The sequence below is a fragment of the Temnothorax curvispinosus genome, unplaced genomic scaffold, assembly GCF_003070985.1.
Source record: "Temnothorax curvispinosus isolate PA1 unplaced genomic scaffold, ASM307098v1 QBEX01009448.1, whole genome shotgun sequence".
NCBI classification, from domain to species: domain Eukaryota; kingdom Metazoa; phylum Arthropoda; class Insecta; order Hymenoptera; family Formicidae; genus Temnothorax; species Temnothorax curvispinosus.
In genome coordinates, this window is record NW_020219228.1 from 98,561 (window position 1) to 115,434 (window position 16,874).

At 37.7% G+C, this 16,874-nt stretch overlaps 1 protein-coding gene and 1 long non-coding RNA gene across 3 annotated transcripts in view; both read right to left on the reverse strand.

The window, feature by feature from the left end:
- Positions 1-8,203, reverse strand: part of LOC112459039 — a 104,416-nt gene extending 96,213 nt beyond the window's left edge. The window contains exon 1 of the long non-coding RNA XR_003041265.1: positions 6,710-8,203. This is a non-coding gene — a long non-coding RNA (uncharacterized LOC112459039). The remainder of the gene's footprint in view (positions 1-6,709) is intronic.
- Positions 8,204-12,227: 4,024 nt separating this feature from the next.
- Positions 12,228-15,027, reverse strand: LOC112459038 (DNA-directed RNA polymerase II 16 kDa polypeptide-like). Of its 2 annotated transcripts, XM_025022932.1 has the most exons (3): positions 14,857-15,016; positions 12,575-12,755; positions 12,228-12,428 (listed from the first exon to the last, which is right to left on the reverse strand). In XM_025022932.1, the coding sequence occupies exons 1-3, from the start codon at positions 14,918-14,920 to the stop codon at positions 12,254-12,256; spliced, it is 420 nt and encodes a 139-aa protein (XP_024878700.1). In that variant the 5' UTR covers positions 14,921-15,016; the 3' UTR covers positions 12,228-12,253. The 2 variants fall into 2 exon arrangements, with proteins under 2 accessions (XP_024878700.1, XP_024878699.1); XM_025022931.1 differs by lacking the exons at positions 12,228-12,428; positions 12,575-12,755 and adding an exon at positions 12,762-14,412 and having other exon boundaries at positions 14,857-15,027.
- Positions 15,028-16,874: the final 1,847 nt, after the last annotated feature.

Sequence of the window (16,874 nt, forward strand, 5' to 3'; positions counted from 1 at the left end):
AATGTCTACAAGTATTAACGTTAATATAAGGTAAAACCCAACAGTTAAAGTTCGTTCCATTTAACGACATTGCATTTATATTAATAATTTACATATCTATATAATGTAAATTATTAAAACATACATAAGAAATGCTTGGGACAATATTATTATATGTAAAAAAACATATAAGGTAAAAACCAATATTTCTTAAAATATTTTACTATAAGACAGGTTGCGCATTAATGCTACGTAAAAAATAAATTACGATAAAATCTGTTTTCTTTAACATTTAACTGACAAATATCTAGCATGAATTTTAAAAAATAAAAAAAAATACTTTCTACAGTATGTTTTGTTTTCAGAACATATATCGCGTAATTATAACATATAATTTTAAAATTAAGATTTAATAAATATAAATATGGCACTGTAATATTTTTTATCTGAAAAAATTAATTGGTTAATTACTATAATAAAACTATCAGAAAATTATTTTTAAAAAATTATAACTAACAATCTCATCATCGCATCGATAGACATGACTGATTGTGTGAAATGTATGACTATTAATGTAACAATCAATTTTATTTTTTGTATTCTCTTTTATAGCTTTAATAAAAATCATGTCATAGTAACGGTGGAGAAACAAATTTCATTCTTTCATCAATTCTCGCATAAATTATTAAAATATCATTTTTTTTTCTTTTATTGGTCAACGAATGCCTTACAGGAAACTAACAAGAAAAGTGCGAATCAGAGACAAAAATCCAATTTAAAATTCTGGTCCTGGTTCGAAAAGCGCAAAGTTCAAGATCTTATCATCACAGCATTCATCATATGAATTGTACATCCGTTTCATGTATATTCATTGCACGTCTTTACCATTACCTATTAGTATTAATTACATAATTGGTATTTATGCAAATATGCGCACAGAGAAGGCGAAATGTTTAATGATCGCTTCGGTAAACGAGAGTCTCCAACGTCCATAGCCGCAAAGATGCGTCTTCCGTCAAGGCTGCACATGCAAATACTTTTATTACCGTTATCGCAATTGTCACTTATACAAATCACCGTCAAACTGTTGGAATTAACGAGAATTGTGAGATGAACTGCGAATATAGACGCCAAAAAGCTATCGTTATCTTGCAATTCAATTCGGAATTTGCGAATTTATGAACTTGCAGAGTCACATTCCGCTACATCCGCAAATAACTATAATCTGTAGATCTGTAAAGATACACGGATACTTACTCTTAAATTAGGCTGGATTGGAGGCATTTTATGTGACAAAATATAATGTTTCCATATCTAAGGATTGCATGAAGTATATATATGTAATCATAATGTTAGAGTAACACTAGCCGTTTTATATTTTCTATTGTATTCTTACAAAACCAATTCAATCGTATAATTCGTAGAAAGATGAACTGTTCTGATGTTACATATATCTGTTATTCTCATAAGTTAGAATAATAAGCGCCATTGTAATACAGAATCAACGGTGTGTTATCGGTTTCGAAATGGCAAAATGCAAAGCGATTCAAGTGAAAGTTAAACAGAAGAGTCGTCATTATTAAAATATATCGAACCAATCGAGAAGGTATTCCGGAGTGCTGGCTCGCGTGACTGCAGCCTCTTTCTCTTATCGACAGGATCAATTTAGAGCTCGTTGTAACTCTTCGGAAAGGTAACGCGATCGCTCGCAAAAACTGAAGCTTTCCAAATGAAAATTCGACTGCAAGTAGCTTAAAAAGTAAGATTTTATTTGCTCTCAACCCAAAAAGCTCAATTCACTGACCGTACATAATCCGAAAATGATCAATGCATGAATATTATCGTAAAACAAGGGTCTAATACCTATCTATTTCTTCGTGCCGCGCTATTAATTTATCTAAAATTACCTCACGAAATGCACTGTTATACGTTCCGGTAGCTCGACAGTGACTTACTGCTCTTTTACGATAAATTATCGTGACATTGATTGTTATTGTGCCGCGAACGAAATGCACGTCACGGCAAACACGGATCGAGTAAGTTCCCGAAAACCATTTCGTATCGTCTCGTGAAACTCTCCTCTTTCTCGTCTCTCCGATCTTCCTCTCCGACACCTAGGCTCTTTCTCCTTCAATCTTTCCCTCAACGACTCTCCCGTTCCTTTTTGTCTCTCTCTCTCTCTCTCTTACCATCGCGTCGTATCTACGGGTCGTTGATATCGCTCGCCTCGTATTTTTTCAGATAACGTGCATGCAGCGGCCGTCTACGAAACGCGGCACGCACTGCGCACCCGTGATAATAATTATTGACAGATGCGACCGACTAATGCGGCTTTCGTCTCGCTAACGCGCCAGTTGCGACGGCTTGTTTTACTGATGAAGACGTTACACGCTTGGCGTGAAGCCACGTAGAGAGACCGTGGAAAATTAATACCATAATTTCGCAACAACCGAATACTATATAACAATTCTCGGTGGTATAACTGGTAACGTACAATATTAGATTACGGAATTTAATTAGTAACAAGATCTTGATAATTTCGAGTGATTCTCGAGTGAGACGGTATATTCATGTGCAAATTATTTCGATTGTTTCTTTAAAATTGAGAAGCATACTACTGACCAAAATATTCATTATAAAACTTCTTCACTTTTTAAAATTTATGTGTACTTGTACAAGGAGTAATAAATGTCTGTTGAATTTAGTACTTTGATCTTCAAAACGGATCAATGATTTAATGAACGAGACAGTATATTTCTCTATAGTGTAGTATACTAGATATATTGCATCTAGATACTTTACTCACCCGCCATTATGAATCCCGTATCGTGAATAATTGAAGAGCCCGAAGCAATACGTGCTAAGTCCCACGAGGGAAAATTTAGTGAGCTTATCTCTGTCTACGGTTCCGTTATAATTTCGTCCAAAATATTCTCATCAATTTCGGTGATAAAGCAATAAGATATTATTAAGTAATAATTAATTATTAAGATTATATTCGCGTAATTTTTGCTGGATTCCTTCAATTAAAGAGATAATATGCCGGACTGTGTGTGCAAATTTTAAATGAAATTTTTATTCTCTCTGTTGCAGTTTATGAATTTACTTTTTGCTCTTGACTGTTATGAGAGAAAACGTCTTTCGTGAGTTATAATTATAACATTAGATAATCATCCCGTAAAAAACAAGAGGAATAAACGAGTGCGTCTCTTTAATATTCTCATGGGTGTTACGAATAATTCAATTAAGAGATAGTTACATTTCCAGAGTGTCATTTAAGGAGGATACAACAGCACACCATTTTTGAAAACATATCAAACAGAACGTGACGGATTTCGCTCCCTCGAGAGAGATCCATTTTCGTTATGAATTCGCCAACAGAACTGCAGCGAACAAACAATCTTTTCATACCATGTTAGGGACATGAATGTTTGAGTTGTTTGACTCATAGCTAAGCTATAATATAAAATGGATCATTTTTTAAATTTCGTCGATATTAATTAATAATTTCATACGAGAAAACTGTTAGCTGAAAATAAACGTGAGCAATGCAAATAACATTGGCTTGAAAAAAAATTAATTACACACGGTTCTAATAGAGCAATACATTTCATGAATCATGAATGTCTTGAATTAGCATAGTGATTAAAATCGGGAATTAGTAAAATATAATATTGAAATATATAATTATAACAATATACATTAACATTAGATATATGTAAGACTTTAATTCAAATTTTCGTCATAATTTATGACGAAATGCAACTGATTCACAACGGGACGAAAATCAATATCGAGTTAACATCAAATATTAAAAATTGAATCAGCCGGTCTTAATATTCGTGACGGAAACGTTTATAACGCAATTTTCATCGCTCGTATTCAAACGCAAGCGTGAAAGTAGGAAATCATTTTCCGTCGCGACTCATTATACGAGAAATTGCTCGTCGTGAATAACGTCGCGAAAAGAAGGACCCGTTTTTCTTTCGGGGACTTTACGATTCTAGAAACGCAGTAACGGAAAACGCAATTGGAGACAAAAAAAATTAAATAAAATGTTCAGTGACACGTCTTTTCAATAGCTGAAGACAAACTTTAAAACTGTTTTTCATTCCTACGAGAACAAGTCGCGGGCTTGCGAGCGGCAAGATAAGGCCATCTTCTTTCGTTTGTTTTTCCGTGATAAAAAGCGAAAGCCCGAGGAATTAAATGACTCACGGAAACGATCGTGCAAACTGTGTGGCTTTCTATCCGAAACTGATAAAATTTACAACTCGCAACGAAACATAAAATAACTTTGTTTGAAAATATTTGAGAAATGTCACGTACTTGTAGAATAAAAGAAAAAGTCTTTTTTAACGAGTCGCACATGTGCCCCTAAAATAATTAGTATTAAAGCAATATGATTATCGTGTTAGGAATTAAATTGAGGCAATATAACTGAAGTTGAGATATAATAATAAAGAACGGCAAAAAAGAAAAAAGAGAGAGAGAGAGAGAGAGAGAGAGAGAGAGAGAGGTTATTTCCGACAGTATATTATATTATAACCCATTGCCAAGTTTTGTAATAACAAAAGTCAATGAATAAACGACGGACGATACCTATGCAGGAAAAATATTATGAGAACCCACATATCCTCCCGTTAAATGCAATCGCCATAATGCACACCCCTCTCGGAAGTAAATTAAGGTTCAACGTGCGCTACGCGCGCACTCATTCATGGAAAACCGTCTACTGCAATTTGCATTATAGCCGTCTAATTTATAATGTGCCATGTCATTACATCAAGTCCACTGCTAAATAACGATTACTCACTATTATACGCGGAACATTCCGCCTAGAATGAGAATTGGCGTGTGTATACTCCTTTCAAATTTTCATACTTGCTCTACAAAAAGCTCAATCAACAGTTTAATCATGACATTATTTAAAAGCAAAAATCCAAGAGCCATTTCTCAAATGATGTTTCAAGAACGTAAATAAGGGGTGAAAATTTATTTAGCGATTAACTTGAAATTTCGACTTTGCTCAAAGAGAAAATTTAGATTGCGCAATGTAACTTTAAATTTATTTTATAAATTTAATATTTTACAAGAAATAATTTAAACTTTAATTAATAATACATTACAATATAGAGGGAAAGCTTGTAATAAAGTTTCAAGCACTATAAGCACTAATAAGCATATAATTTGTTCTTTTAAAAAGATTATATCTGGAAATATTGTTGCAATTGTAAATTAAATATAAACAAAATACAAGTTTTCTAACCGTAGGAATATTTGCGGTATTGCTATTGAAATCTCATGACAATTTATCTAGCAGTGACTATAATGCTTCGCAATGCACGATGCACTACGTATACCTCCGTGTTCGTTTTGCTCGCTTGCTAATGCGCCTGCATTCACTATACAGGTTCATTTCACAAAGCGAATCAACCGTTTCGGAACCGCCAGCTTCGGCCAGCAAAACGCCAACGATAAATTCTGTCTAATGTGCCCGTAATTAAATCAATTCGCGATATATCTAAGTTTATTCGCTGTAAAGAAACGACCGCGTGCTACCTGCTAAGTATCGTTATACAACAAGTACGTACGTGCTTCTTTGAACGCACGTTAACCTTGTGCGAGCGAAGAAACGGACGATTTTAATGTAAGGAAAAAAAAATTAAACGCCAGTAGGTTTTGTGCTCTTGGAATTACAGACGTCGCGATGCCTCGTTAATATTTATACGAATAGAACTGAATTCGCGACGCAACAACGCACAAGTTACACGGTATACATAATATAGTAAATGCGTGTTTAAATTTAAACTTACTCGCTGATGAAAATTTTGTCGGAGAGGTCTAATTAACCGCGGGTAATATTATTAAATCTTTCCAAGAGATAAGCTTGACTTTCGAGGGTGGAGGGTAGCAACAGCGGTGCAGTTCCCGAGATTAATGTAACGGGAAACGTGCGGTAGGTGGGAAAAAAAAAAGCTCGCCTGTTGCTGAAGCGAACGAATATACGAATGCAGCTCAGCGTGTACGGAGGCATTACCACACATCGAACGTAATAGTACGGTGTGTACACAATGGTAGCGAAGTCATTCTGCGCTCCGAACATTTGCGTGACAAATGTACGCGACAATGTTGTGTGTTCAAGTCGACAATACTGATCGCCACAATGAATCAACTCGCCCCCGCGATACCGGTGTTAGGTGAAATGTATTCGCGTATAATAACATTTTCTCGCGCGTGTATTTACAAGTGCACCGGCGCGGCGCGGCGTGCGTTTTGGGCGTTTTATATACGCTGATATACGAATGCATATTCAAAGTCGTTTGTCGGGACGCTCTGAATATGCATTTTTCGCCGATACATTTTGTCCGATACTTGTCCAATTTCCCAGACACTCGGGCGGTGCTTTGTTAATATAATTACTCAAAAGACAAATTGCGCGTATTCTCAGCCGCAAATACATTTTAATTTGTCGGGCTCTCCTTTTCTTTCGAATATTTGATTCGATGTAAATCATTCTAATCCTACTCATCGATAAAAGAACTACTCCCCTACATTTCTTTTATGAAAATTCAATCTGTCGGTCTCGACTATTTTTAGTAAAATTTTGTCTCTTTCTTTCAAATAGAATTAGCTGAATCTTTCTAAACGGTAAGAACTGTTCCTCGACATTTCTTTCACGCACTCGACTTGGACACAAAACGCAAAACGGACGGCACATCGAGCTTACCTTTCTCGAACGCCTCCGGCAACGAATCGTCCTTCCGATGGGCGTCCACTTGCAACTTCCTCTCGCGCACCAGCGCAGCGCGGTGTATAGTTATATATACCGGTGCAGTCCGTCCGTGATAAACAAAAACACAAACTCGCGGCTACTCCGATCTCGTTCCCTCCTCCGAGAGGCGGCGTATGTCTCTTTCTCTCGCGGTATCAATCGCCCGCCGATTCTCCTTCTTCTCGCATTCGCTCGCGAGAAAACACGCGGCGCGCGAGCGAGCGAGCGAGCGAGACGACGTAAGACGGCCGCGAGGTGTGACGGAGGAAGAGGAGGCCGACGGAGCGGGAGATGGAAAAAACGCGCGCGAGGAACGGAGACGAGAAATGATACCGGAGAAAGAGGAAAGAAAGAGAGAGAGTGAGGGGGGGAGGGGAGGCACGGGAATGAGCAGAAAAAAGGCGAGTGATACTACGCAAGGAGCGAGCGTGATAAGGAGCGAGCCGGGCACCACAAATCACAATTTCCTGCACCGCCACCGCGAACGGGACAGGCGGGGAGGTCGCGTGTCCGAAGTCGGCGCGACAATCAATCCGCTTCGGCGTCGATCCTCGAGCGACGATGGCCCCGCGATGACGCGCGTTTGCCCCGCTCGACGTCAGTCACATCATCACATTTCTGCCGCTCGCGGTCTCGCGGTGGTGGTCGCGTGGCGCGGTGCGCGAAAAACGGAGCGCGCTCCGAAAATGACTCTCGAAGGACGTGGTGCGCGCGCGCGCGCGCTCGCTCGCTCGCGAGCGCGCGTCGCAACGGTTGCGGTCTCCGAGGGAGGGCCGCGCCGAGGGAAAGAGATCGTCCTCTCCTCCACCTCTTCCTCCTCGTCCGCCGGTATGTTCCTGCTCAGGATCCGATCGAGCAGACACTGACCCCACGAGACGACGTCGGTGCGAAGGAGAGAGAAGGAGAGTGCGAGAGAGATGGGGAGAGGGAGAAGAAGTACGACGAGAAGAGGAACGAGTGGAGCGCGAGGGAGAAACGGGATGGAAGTCGAGTGAGAGGAAACGATAAATAATACGGGAGGAAAGGATGGTGAGAAGGATGACGGGGAGGGAGCGAGGAATCGGTGGTTGGATCGCGAGAACACGAGATCCGTTTCGAATCTTCACTTTCGTCGCGACATTTTTCCCCTCGCGGCTCTCGGACACGCGCGGCTTTTAAAAACTGTGAGTCACGGTCGCGGAAAGTGAGGAAGAATGAGAACCGGAGCGCTTCTCCCGCTTATCGGTGCCGCGCACTTAGTTTTTCAAATTTCATGTATATGTCCGTGGCACGCGTGAAAAAAACGCGCGATCTTATCGTTCGAGATGCATTATCGGGGAAGAGAGAGAGAGAGAGACGCTGATCGCGTCGTCGGCGGCGACGATGCGCGATGGCGGCGCGCTCGCGAAAGGTAAAACGTGACAACTCGTATCGCGCGCGCCTGCTTAACATATACTGAATACGTCTCGGTCTCGACCGGACTGCCGGAGCGCCTCCGCTGTACTGACGCTCGGCCGCCATCGGCCGGCCTCGGCGACCTTCGGCCGCGCAGCCGATCGCGGCCGAACCGACTCGTCGCCCGGCCGACAAGGCCCGCGCTCTCACTCGATGCACTCGATCGCTAGCTTTGCACCGTGCAGGTCGACTTACCACGTTCCTTACTCGCTCCGATTTGCCTCGCTACCTGTTAAGACATCATATCGCTATGCTTTTTAACGTTCATTCAAAAGAGTTTTTTAAAAAACGGTAAGTTATATATGAGTAAATTATGTATCTAGGACCCTGCAACGTGTTTCTCCTTATAAATCTTTACGGATTATAATACAGATAGTGCATGTATATAATTTACGTAGTGTTGAATGTTTTATAGATGAATAAGCAATGTAATACGTATGCTTTTCTTTCGTTAAGTTTATTTAATTAAATTTTAGGAAATTAACATAATCCTTTTCGCATTTTAGAATTTAATGCATGTTTAGTTAATGCATATTAGCATATCATGAATAAACAAAATCTATCAATACATATACTTAAGAAATTAATTCTCTCGAACTGACCTTACACCAGAATAAGATTTTTGTTACGTGAAAATCACTTAAAATAATTCATAAGTCAAAATTATTTAGTAACGACATAAACTTATGTCAATTAACAAAAATATTCTCAAACGGAATAAATAATATTTACTTCGCCAGTAAATATTCTCATGTACCTTGCAATTGTGTATTTAAATTTTATTTTATCACTATATTCTTTTTCCGAATAATTTATTACGAACGGAATTAATTCTCGCTGTTTATTTTCTTAAAAGATCAAAGCACGTGGCTAGTGAGGAAAAATACCGTATGAAATACAATATATCATTGTAACAACATCGTTACACACGGTATATCGTTACACGACTCGGATATACGTGATACATTAATCGTGCGTTATTAATCGTCGTTACCGGTCTTGGACGTAAAGCACGACAGTTTAAATCAGTTTCCACCTCATTTGAAAGTACATTAAAACAACAGAACCGTGTCCTGCAGCATCATTAGTTTGACAATCGTTCAGTACTTCGAGAAACTGGTATAAACTCGCTTAAAACGCGGACTCGTTAAAGTTTGAAACGCTGAATTGTTTTACAAGTACAGAGAATTGTAAATCAATTCAGCACATAATACGATTATAAGGTCTTATTCGCGGATGATATCGATTCCTCGTTCTGAATTAATTTAACACTAAACATGATTTTATTATGCAAGATTTTATAATTTAAATACGGGTTTATAATTTTATTATTCGAAAGAGAATCTCTCTAGTCGACAGTGTGCTAACCGCGCACATCTTGCATCTTTAAAATACAATTAAATTTTTTATCCTCGCGAACTTCTGGTCTTTTCAGCGATTTTATTGACGTTAGCGGACGTCAATGATACTTCCCTATCACTATATAAAGGCAACTCCGCATCAAGGCATTGTCAAGCATACGCGTTCGCGTGTATACATTATGCAAATTGATTCCATCGATTGGCCGTCAAACTCACTGCGCGAAATATATAGACTTGTTGCACGTTTCAGTAGCTCTATCCCGATCTCTAGAGCATGCTCGTTACGCGCGTAACTTGTACTTACTACGCAATTTCAAGAAAATAACGTCATATTAGGAAAAAAAACTAATGTGACAACGAGTCTTCCAGCAGTGTCTAATTATCCCATATTGCGACACTTTGTAAGCGTTGTTTCTGTAGAATATGATTTGCATCCTGATTTGAATTGCGAAAATAAAAAATTACCTACCCGAACGTAAAAATTAAGAGCATAATTGTATCAAAGTTATAATTTTTGTAGAAATAATATAAAAATTTTACATAAGTTTTATATCAACATTACGGCGGATTATGAGATAGAAGACAATTTTATTTCCCATTAGGGTTCCATACTTGGAATTGTAGAAAATAATAGTTGCTGTAAGAAAAACGAGGCCAAAAATAAAATAATAAAACAATTCATTTCTATGGAAAATTGCTAAAATTGCTAAATCGTTCGAATCTTCTATTATTTATATCATAGTGTATATAAATTTCTTATTCCCCTATAATGTACTCATCGCGAATGCGGACGGTGCTATTTCGGTACGATCGATTCATCGATCCCATCGTTTTGATGATAGCGTTTCTCCGATCGTTTCGATTCCGTTATCGATTACTAGTCGCACGCAATTCACCGAGCTGGTAAAACCAGCAACATTTTCTCCGAGTTTACAGACGATTAAGGACCGTCATAATTATTTTAAGAGGCTTCTTCGTGGGAGCGGTGCAGTTGCCGATTACTGTGTCGCCAACGACGGCGCCGCTCTTCTCGCTGACACTAATGCGAGTGTCATTATGCGCGATATGTAAGCACTTTTCACGATATTATCTAATGCACTTTTATTTGACTTAAAAATTTGCACGAGAACGAGTAATTCGTAAACACTTTAAGAAAAAAAATTATTTTATAGAAGTTACGAGCTGTAAAATATAATGTCATATTTTATTTTCGTATTTTTTTCATTTTGCTCGCATTCGATAGGTAGATATTTGCGCAAAATAAATCAGAATAAGATGAAAATCGGCAGCAAAAATAAATTATTCGATCTAGTTGAGGATCGATTTTTTTAAACCGAAAATTTAAACAAAGATAACAATTATCGTAATATTTTTATTTTCGCCAAATACTTCCGCTTTTACATCTTTCATTAAATATGTTTTAAATATAATAAGTAAAAAAGATAGAATGTCAATTATATAATATTTGGTTTTCAAATTATAATTGAATAATTATTCTTAAGCATCTGTTCGTTTATTGCTTTTTAATTTAATATTAAATTAAGATTAATGTTGTTTGTAACTCTTTTATCGAGTGAGATTCAAATGTCGAAGAGATGGCGCGTGCTAACGCGACAAAGAAAAAGAACAAAGCCGATGCCGCAGATTTCTTTGTTGTCTTCAGTATCTCTCTTTCTTTAAACCAGAACTATAAAAAAACATATTTTTTTATGTTGTAATAAAAAATCCCTTAAAAATATGTCGTGCGAGTGCGAGAACACATTTCTCGCGAAAACAGTCAGAAAAGAAAAAGACCAACGAAGAAAAGGAACAAGAAGACTATCGTGTTTTTAATGCAAAAAGCATACTGAAGAGTACCTATTACGATTCGCGGTAAATGATAGGTGGAACGACATCATCGATCCTTATCGCGAGCTCAGCTTTGCTAAAAAGAGCAGCAAGTCGAACGAGTTACCTTGCTGCCGGGTAGCCAAGAATCCTACGGGATGATAATGAGAACCCACTATTTCATGCCAAGCCAACCATAATTAGCTCGTTGGTAATACACGGTTGTCGTCGGCGCGATTAGTGCCGTCTTTTTTCGCGAGTTATCTCGTTTTATCGCAAATTGCCGGAATTGGGTAACTGAATAAGAGTTCTCTGATTGCGCGAGCAGCTTTTTAGCAGTCCTACTAAACTTGCTCAAAATAGATGGAATTTTCTAAGTATTATATATAATAATCTAATAAATTTATTTCGTCGTAATAACAATTATTAATAGACATTTTTCGCGCAAATTTGGATACGTTAAGATGATGACTTCGTAGCAGGAGATTATATACAATCGATCTATGACAAATCTTTTTGAATTTTATTAATTTACAGAACACTGCCTTTTTTCATATATAATAATAATGATGTAAATCGACAATTACAATCGTAGTAACTAATTAGTAATTACAATCGACTTAATTAGTAATCGTAGTAATTAGATACCGCAGAATTTTAAGAGTAGAATTTAATTGTACGATTTTTTGATAGAACGCGCTAAAATAACATTTAATGAAATCCTGTGCAAGTGCCTATAGCAATATATAAATAAGTCAATATAATATATTTTCATTGGAGCAAAGTCCATGTTGAGATTTTGCTCCGTGTTAAATATTCTTTATATTACTGGAAGGAATTGCAAAGGAAAATGAAAACAGGATGTATCAAATTTATTTTAATACTGCAATGATCTTTTTGTTTGTATATCATCCAATATCGTTCTGAGTTCTTCGTCTTCTAGGCGTCCTTCGAGACTCGGGATAAGAGCTTTCGCCTCCTCTGGAGTTTCGGGACACAAGTTTGCTAACGAGGCAATTTCAAATTTATGTAGCTTCTTTTGCATCAACAAACTGCAAAGTAAAAATATTACATTTCGCATTATATTTAATTTATATATTTCATGATGTTATAACATATTACCAGCATTTTCTATGTAAACTTCTATTTTAAAACAATTTATGTATGTACATTAAATAACTGAAAAATATATAGCTACCTTCTAACGGCTGCGATCGTCTCTTTATTTTTCAACTTTCCGAATCGGTTGGTGTATGTCAAGCTCTTCATGAAAACTTCGGAAAATTCCTGTTCTTCCTCAGCTGATTCATTTTGAGCTTTTCTGTGCTCAAGAAGCATGTATACTTCCGATATCAACAATGTCTCTGCATTTTCAAATTCTGTGAAGGAATTTAGCGCCTTCGTTATTTAATTAATGACGAAAATCTTAATAAAGATAATAGGATGAAGGAAAAGAGGACTTGAAATCTATTTCACAAACTTCCCTAAATGTAAAACTTTATTTATCAGAAATTGTTAAAACTTAAAATTATTATTTTTTTAATATTATTATAATATTATTATTATTAAATACCGAACATTTAATATAACTTAATTTGTACTATCACAGTATTCGCGTGTTATTGTTATTTCTGTATCAGTTACTTTAAAATAATCATTAAGAAGGCTTATTTATGTATTCCTTTTCCACCAGGAAGTCATATATCTTTCGCGTTTTGTTCACGTCGATTTTTAGGAGGATACGGGCCTGGGCTAATCTAAGATAACCGTTCTTCTTGCTTTCCAATATCAAGAGCTGCTTAAAGTCTAAAAAATTAGTAGGCACGATTCTCACGACGGAGCAAAGCTCTCTCTCATCAGCGCTCAGTTTCTCGTATCCTGGTAAACCCTTTATGGCAAGAGGGGGCGCAGTTTTACGTTGCGACGCGCTTCCGAGAATCGGACTGCTGCAGCTAACAACGCTATCGGGCAACAGACTTCTCCAGCTGTACTCCGGATTGTTCAGATACAGCTTCTTTTCTCGCTCGTTCTCCTGTCTCAGTTTACTCAGCTTTTGAAACGTGGGTACGCTGTAGAAGTGCTTGAGACCGTTTCGCCTGAAGTCCAGTAGCCTACTGATATGATTTTTCAGTTCACCGGCGCGGTTAAGACCCTCCATGAGAAAATCAAATTCCATCCCGTCCACAAGCTGCATGAATATCAACAGTCTCTCTGCGAACGGTCTCGTTATCATATTCTCATATCTCTGTATCGACGACATGACCTTGCGAAATGCGATTAGTCCGTGGTCACGTACAACTCTCCGTCTTCTCATGCGTTCTTTTAATCTGTTGTTATATGCTTGCGCTATCGCCGCTTGCAAGGCCTGCCCTAACTCGTAATCGTTGTCGCCCGGTTGAAATTCATCCAATTCGAGATCGGATACCAGCGATTCCGCGTAATGATCGAAATTTACTTCGAAATCTGACCTAGCCGCGTTATAACCCGCCAGTAGTCTGCCGTTGAACGTGTTCGGGGCGAATCTAGGAGGTTCTTCCAGATCTTGCAACTTGTACATGTAAGGAATCGGTTCGCAACCAAATAAACTCGCTCTGCTCTCCTCAATCCTCGGCAAGCCCGGCAGAGTCTGATTGTCTATGTAATGTTGCAAATAATGCGTCTTGCATTCTTCAGCCGACTTTCCATGCATCCTACGTCCCACGTCTATCCAGTTTCCAAAGCCGCATTGTTGAACAACATTCAGCAACTCGAGTTCATTCTTAGCTGTCCAATTGCTGCCGTCGATCAGAGGAAATTCGTTCTTTATAATCACGTAATCGTGATCGTTCTTGTGTTCGTTGATCTCACAGCCCTTGGCGAAACAAGGAGGGCATATCTCAACATCGTCGCTGCATATGGCGCAACGAATGTATGGTTCCACGAGAGTAGACCTGCACACGCGGCATTTTGGATCTGAGGCAAAAATTTTATCCTTCAAGACTGACACCTCGACTTCTACGTCATGCTCAGACTTGTCTGTTGGACTCAATAAACAGTCTGAAAGAGGAAAATCGTTACCTTAGCCTTGGCCGCTCGGATGTGCAGGTATTTTAAAGTAACGTTAACGCAAAAAAAACGAATAGTTAGCGAGTTTGTTTAAAACTGCGTGTGCTTAAGCCTCATAGTATAAACTATAAGTCAAGATTTAAAAGTAACATTAACATTAGCATGTTAACATGTTAGCACCGCTATTACAGCAGCAGATTACATTTGCATTTACTTTCTTTCTTTAAAAAATAAATATCAGATAAATATCAGTAGAGTCAGAAAATAAGATAGCTGGTTAAATTTGCGTCTTTTAATACAATTGTAATCTATCTAAAGCTCGTGTTATTTCGAAACCCACGCGATTAACGTCACATTGTCAACAAGTATTACAAAAGTGAGGTTAGCTACAGCGTTTCTGCAAATTTCCGTATAACGATCAGGAAATAAATGTACCTTTCGGAAACTGGAGATCCGCCGCATCCTCCTCTGTCATATCCGTAAGAATAGGATTAGCCATGACTGACTTTTATTGAATACGTCTCGTATTTACTGTCGATTAAAAGGACGCTGTGCCACGCCAAACACTCCATTCATCTCGATTCGTCCTCCGTCTACGCACGATCAATCGCGTGCTACACGTGGAGCAGGAGTGCTTAGTGGCGCGATCAAGTGACGGAATAGTGAACGTTTGTAGAAGATTTTTGATCAGCCGGTATAAAGATCTCTCATTATTTTTATATTTTTAGAAAATATATTTTCCTCATATTCTATTTTTTTATATCATTTAGATTCATCAGATAAAAATTCCGCGTGTTTAATTTGTTAAATTTATTCATCTGAGTGTCTCGTTTTGTTATAGTTTACATTTAAAAAAATCACGTTGTGACCGTGAACACACATTGAGAGACACACGTGATTTTTATTAAAAAATAATACGTGCAAAAACGTCCGCAATTTTTTATAACAAGCTAAATGTTTGCAGTATACAGTCAGCAATTCGACACTGAATTTAATTAAATTGAGTCACTTAATTATTTAACTGGCATACTAGCTCTGATAACTCTGTAAAATGCAGACATTGAACTAGGTACGTCCTGAACAATAAACCAAACGTCGCTTGAAAATGCGGGATAATTAAGGTCAAATGCAAAGCGATAACATCGGAATACCTAATCGAGAGAATCCGCGTTGAAATCATTAGTATGCACATTTGTCACCTTTCAATGAGAAACAATGAACGTGAGACCATGAAAAAAAAACCGTCAGTACGGTTGTCAGCGAAGAGAAATCATTATCAGGATGCATGTTATTATATCGCGATATTTTCTAACTTTCGCTTAGAAGCGAATACGTAAAGTATCATTAAACGAACATTGTCGCAAGAAAAGTGAAAAGAAAATGTTAAACAATAAGAATTGCGAAGAAATTCACTTATAATATTGTCGTATTAGATGAATAAATAATACGCACGCGCGAACAAATTATGAATGAAAGTCTTCCTACATAATTATCTTTTCTCTATATGACTCATTAGCAAAAGTGAAATTTTATAATGAAGAAAAAATCCTAATTAGCGGTATAAAAATTTTGTACATGTTGCAGACGATTTTGTCAAACTTTTGCTACTATTAAAATAATTTTTGCATAGTGAAATGGATTTATAATTCGCACCTATAACGAAATGGTTTTATAATAAAAAAATATGATACTACTTTTCTGTCTGCTTTATAGAATTTTACTTTTATTCATTATATTCCCTTAAATATTCGCGTCAGTAAGATCTTCGGAACAGCCACTTTGCAAGTGCATACGTAACAATAGTATCATTATGCGCACATATTAGCCGAGATTTTGTGAAAGTATCGGATAAAACGTTTTAAACATGCTAACAGCTTTCTATACCGAAAATGTGTCGCCAATAATAAGAACGGTAATTAACCTTTTGCGACTTTGTGAAAAATGGAGATATCTTCTCCAATCATTTCTGCATCGTTGAACCGTAATTTGCAAATGCTTCTTACATTTTTAGCATAATTCCCTAAAAATTTAGCTTTCTCTTGCAAGATTATTCAACCGAATACGATAACTCACTTTTTTGAAGGCGTGCGAAAATTATCTTACAATTAATTGAGAAACTGAATATAGAATAGTTTTTACGAATTTATTAAAAGAAACAAATTATTCCGCCTACAACAGCTCTAACAACCGTTCAATTCGTCCGGGATATTCTGTACGTTAGAACACGAGGAATACTGTTTATCTTTTGCTTCCTATATATGCCTCACATGCGCCCTACGAATGTCTCCCGAACCGCACCGTCCTTCACGCGACGCGTGTCCTGAAAACAATAGAAACTCGAGCTATACACAAGGGAAGTTTGTTCCGTGCAGTTCTCTCGCGCGAGCGTGCATTTAATACGCGAAAAGCTCGTCGGTCGGTCGCGGTTGCGGGTAGTGTCGACGAGTGTTACA

What these genes read in the sequence shown, in the direction of transcription:
- LOC112459038 (XM_025022931.1), bottom strand. Translation starts at nt 14,920, where the DNA reads ATGGCTAATCCTATTCTTACGGATATGACAGAGGAGGATGCGGCGGAT. An exon ending in GGATCTCCAGTTTCCGAAAG is followed by an intron (nt 14,413 to 14,856) that starts GTACATTTATTT and finishes TTCCTCTTTCAG; the next exon opens with ACTGTTTATTGAGTCCAACA.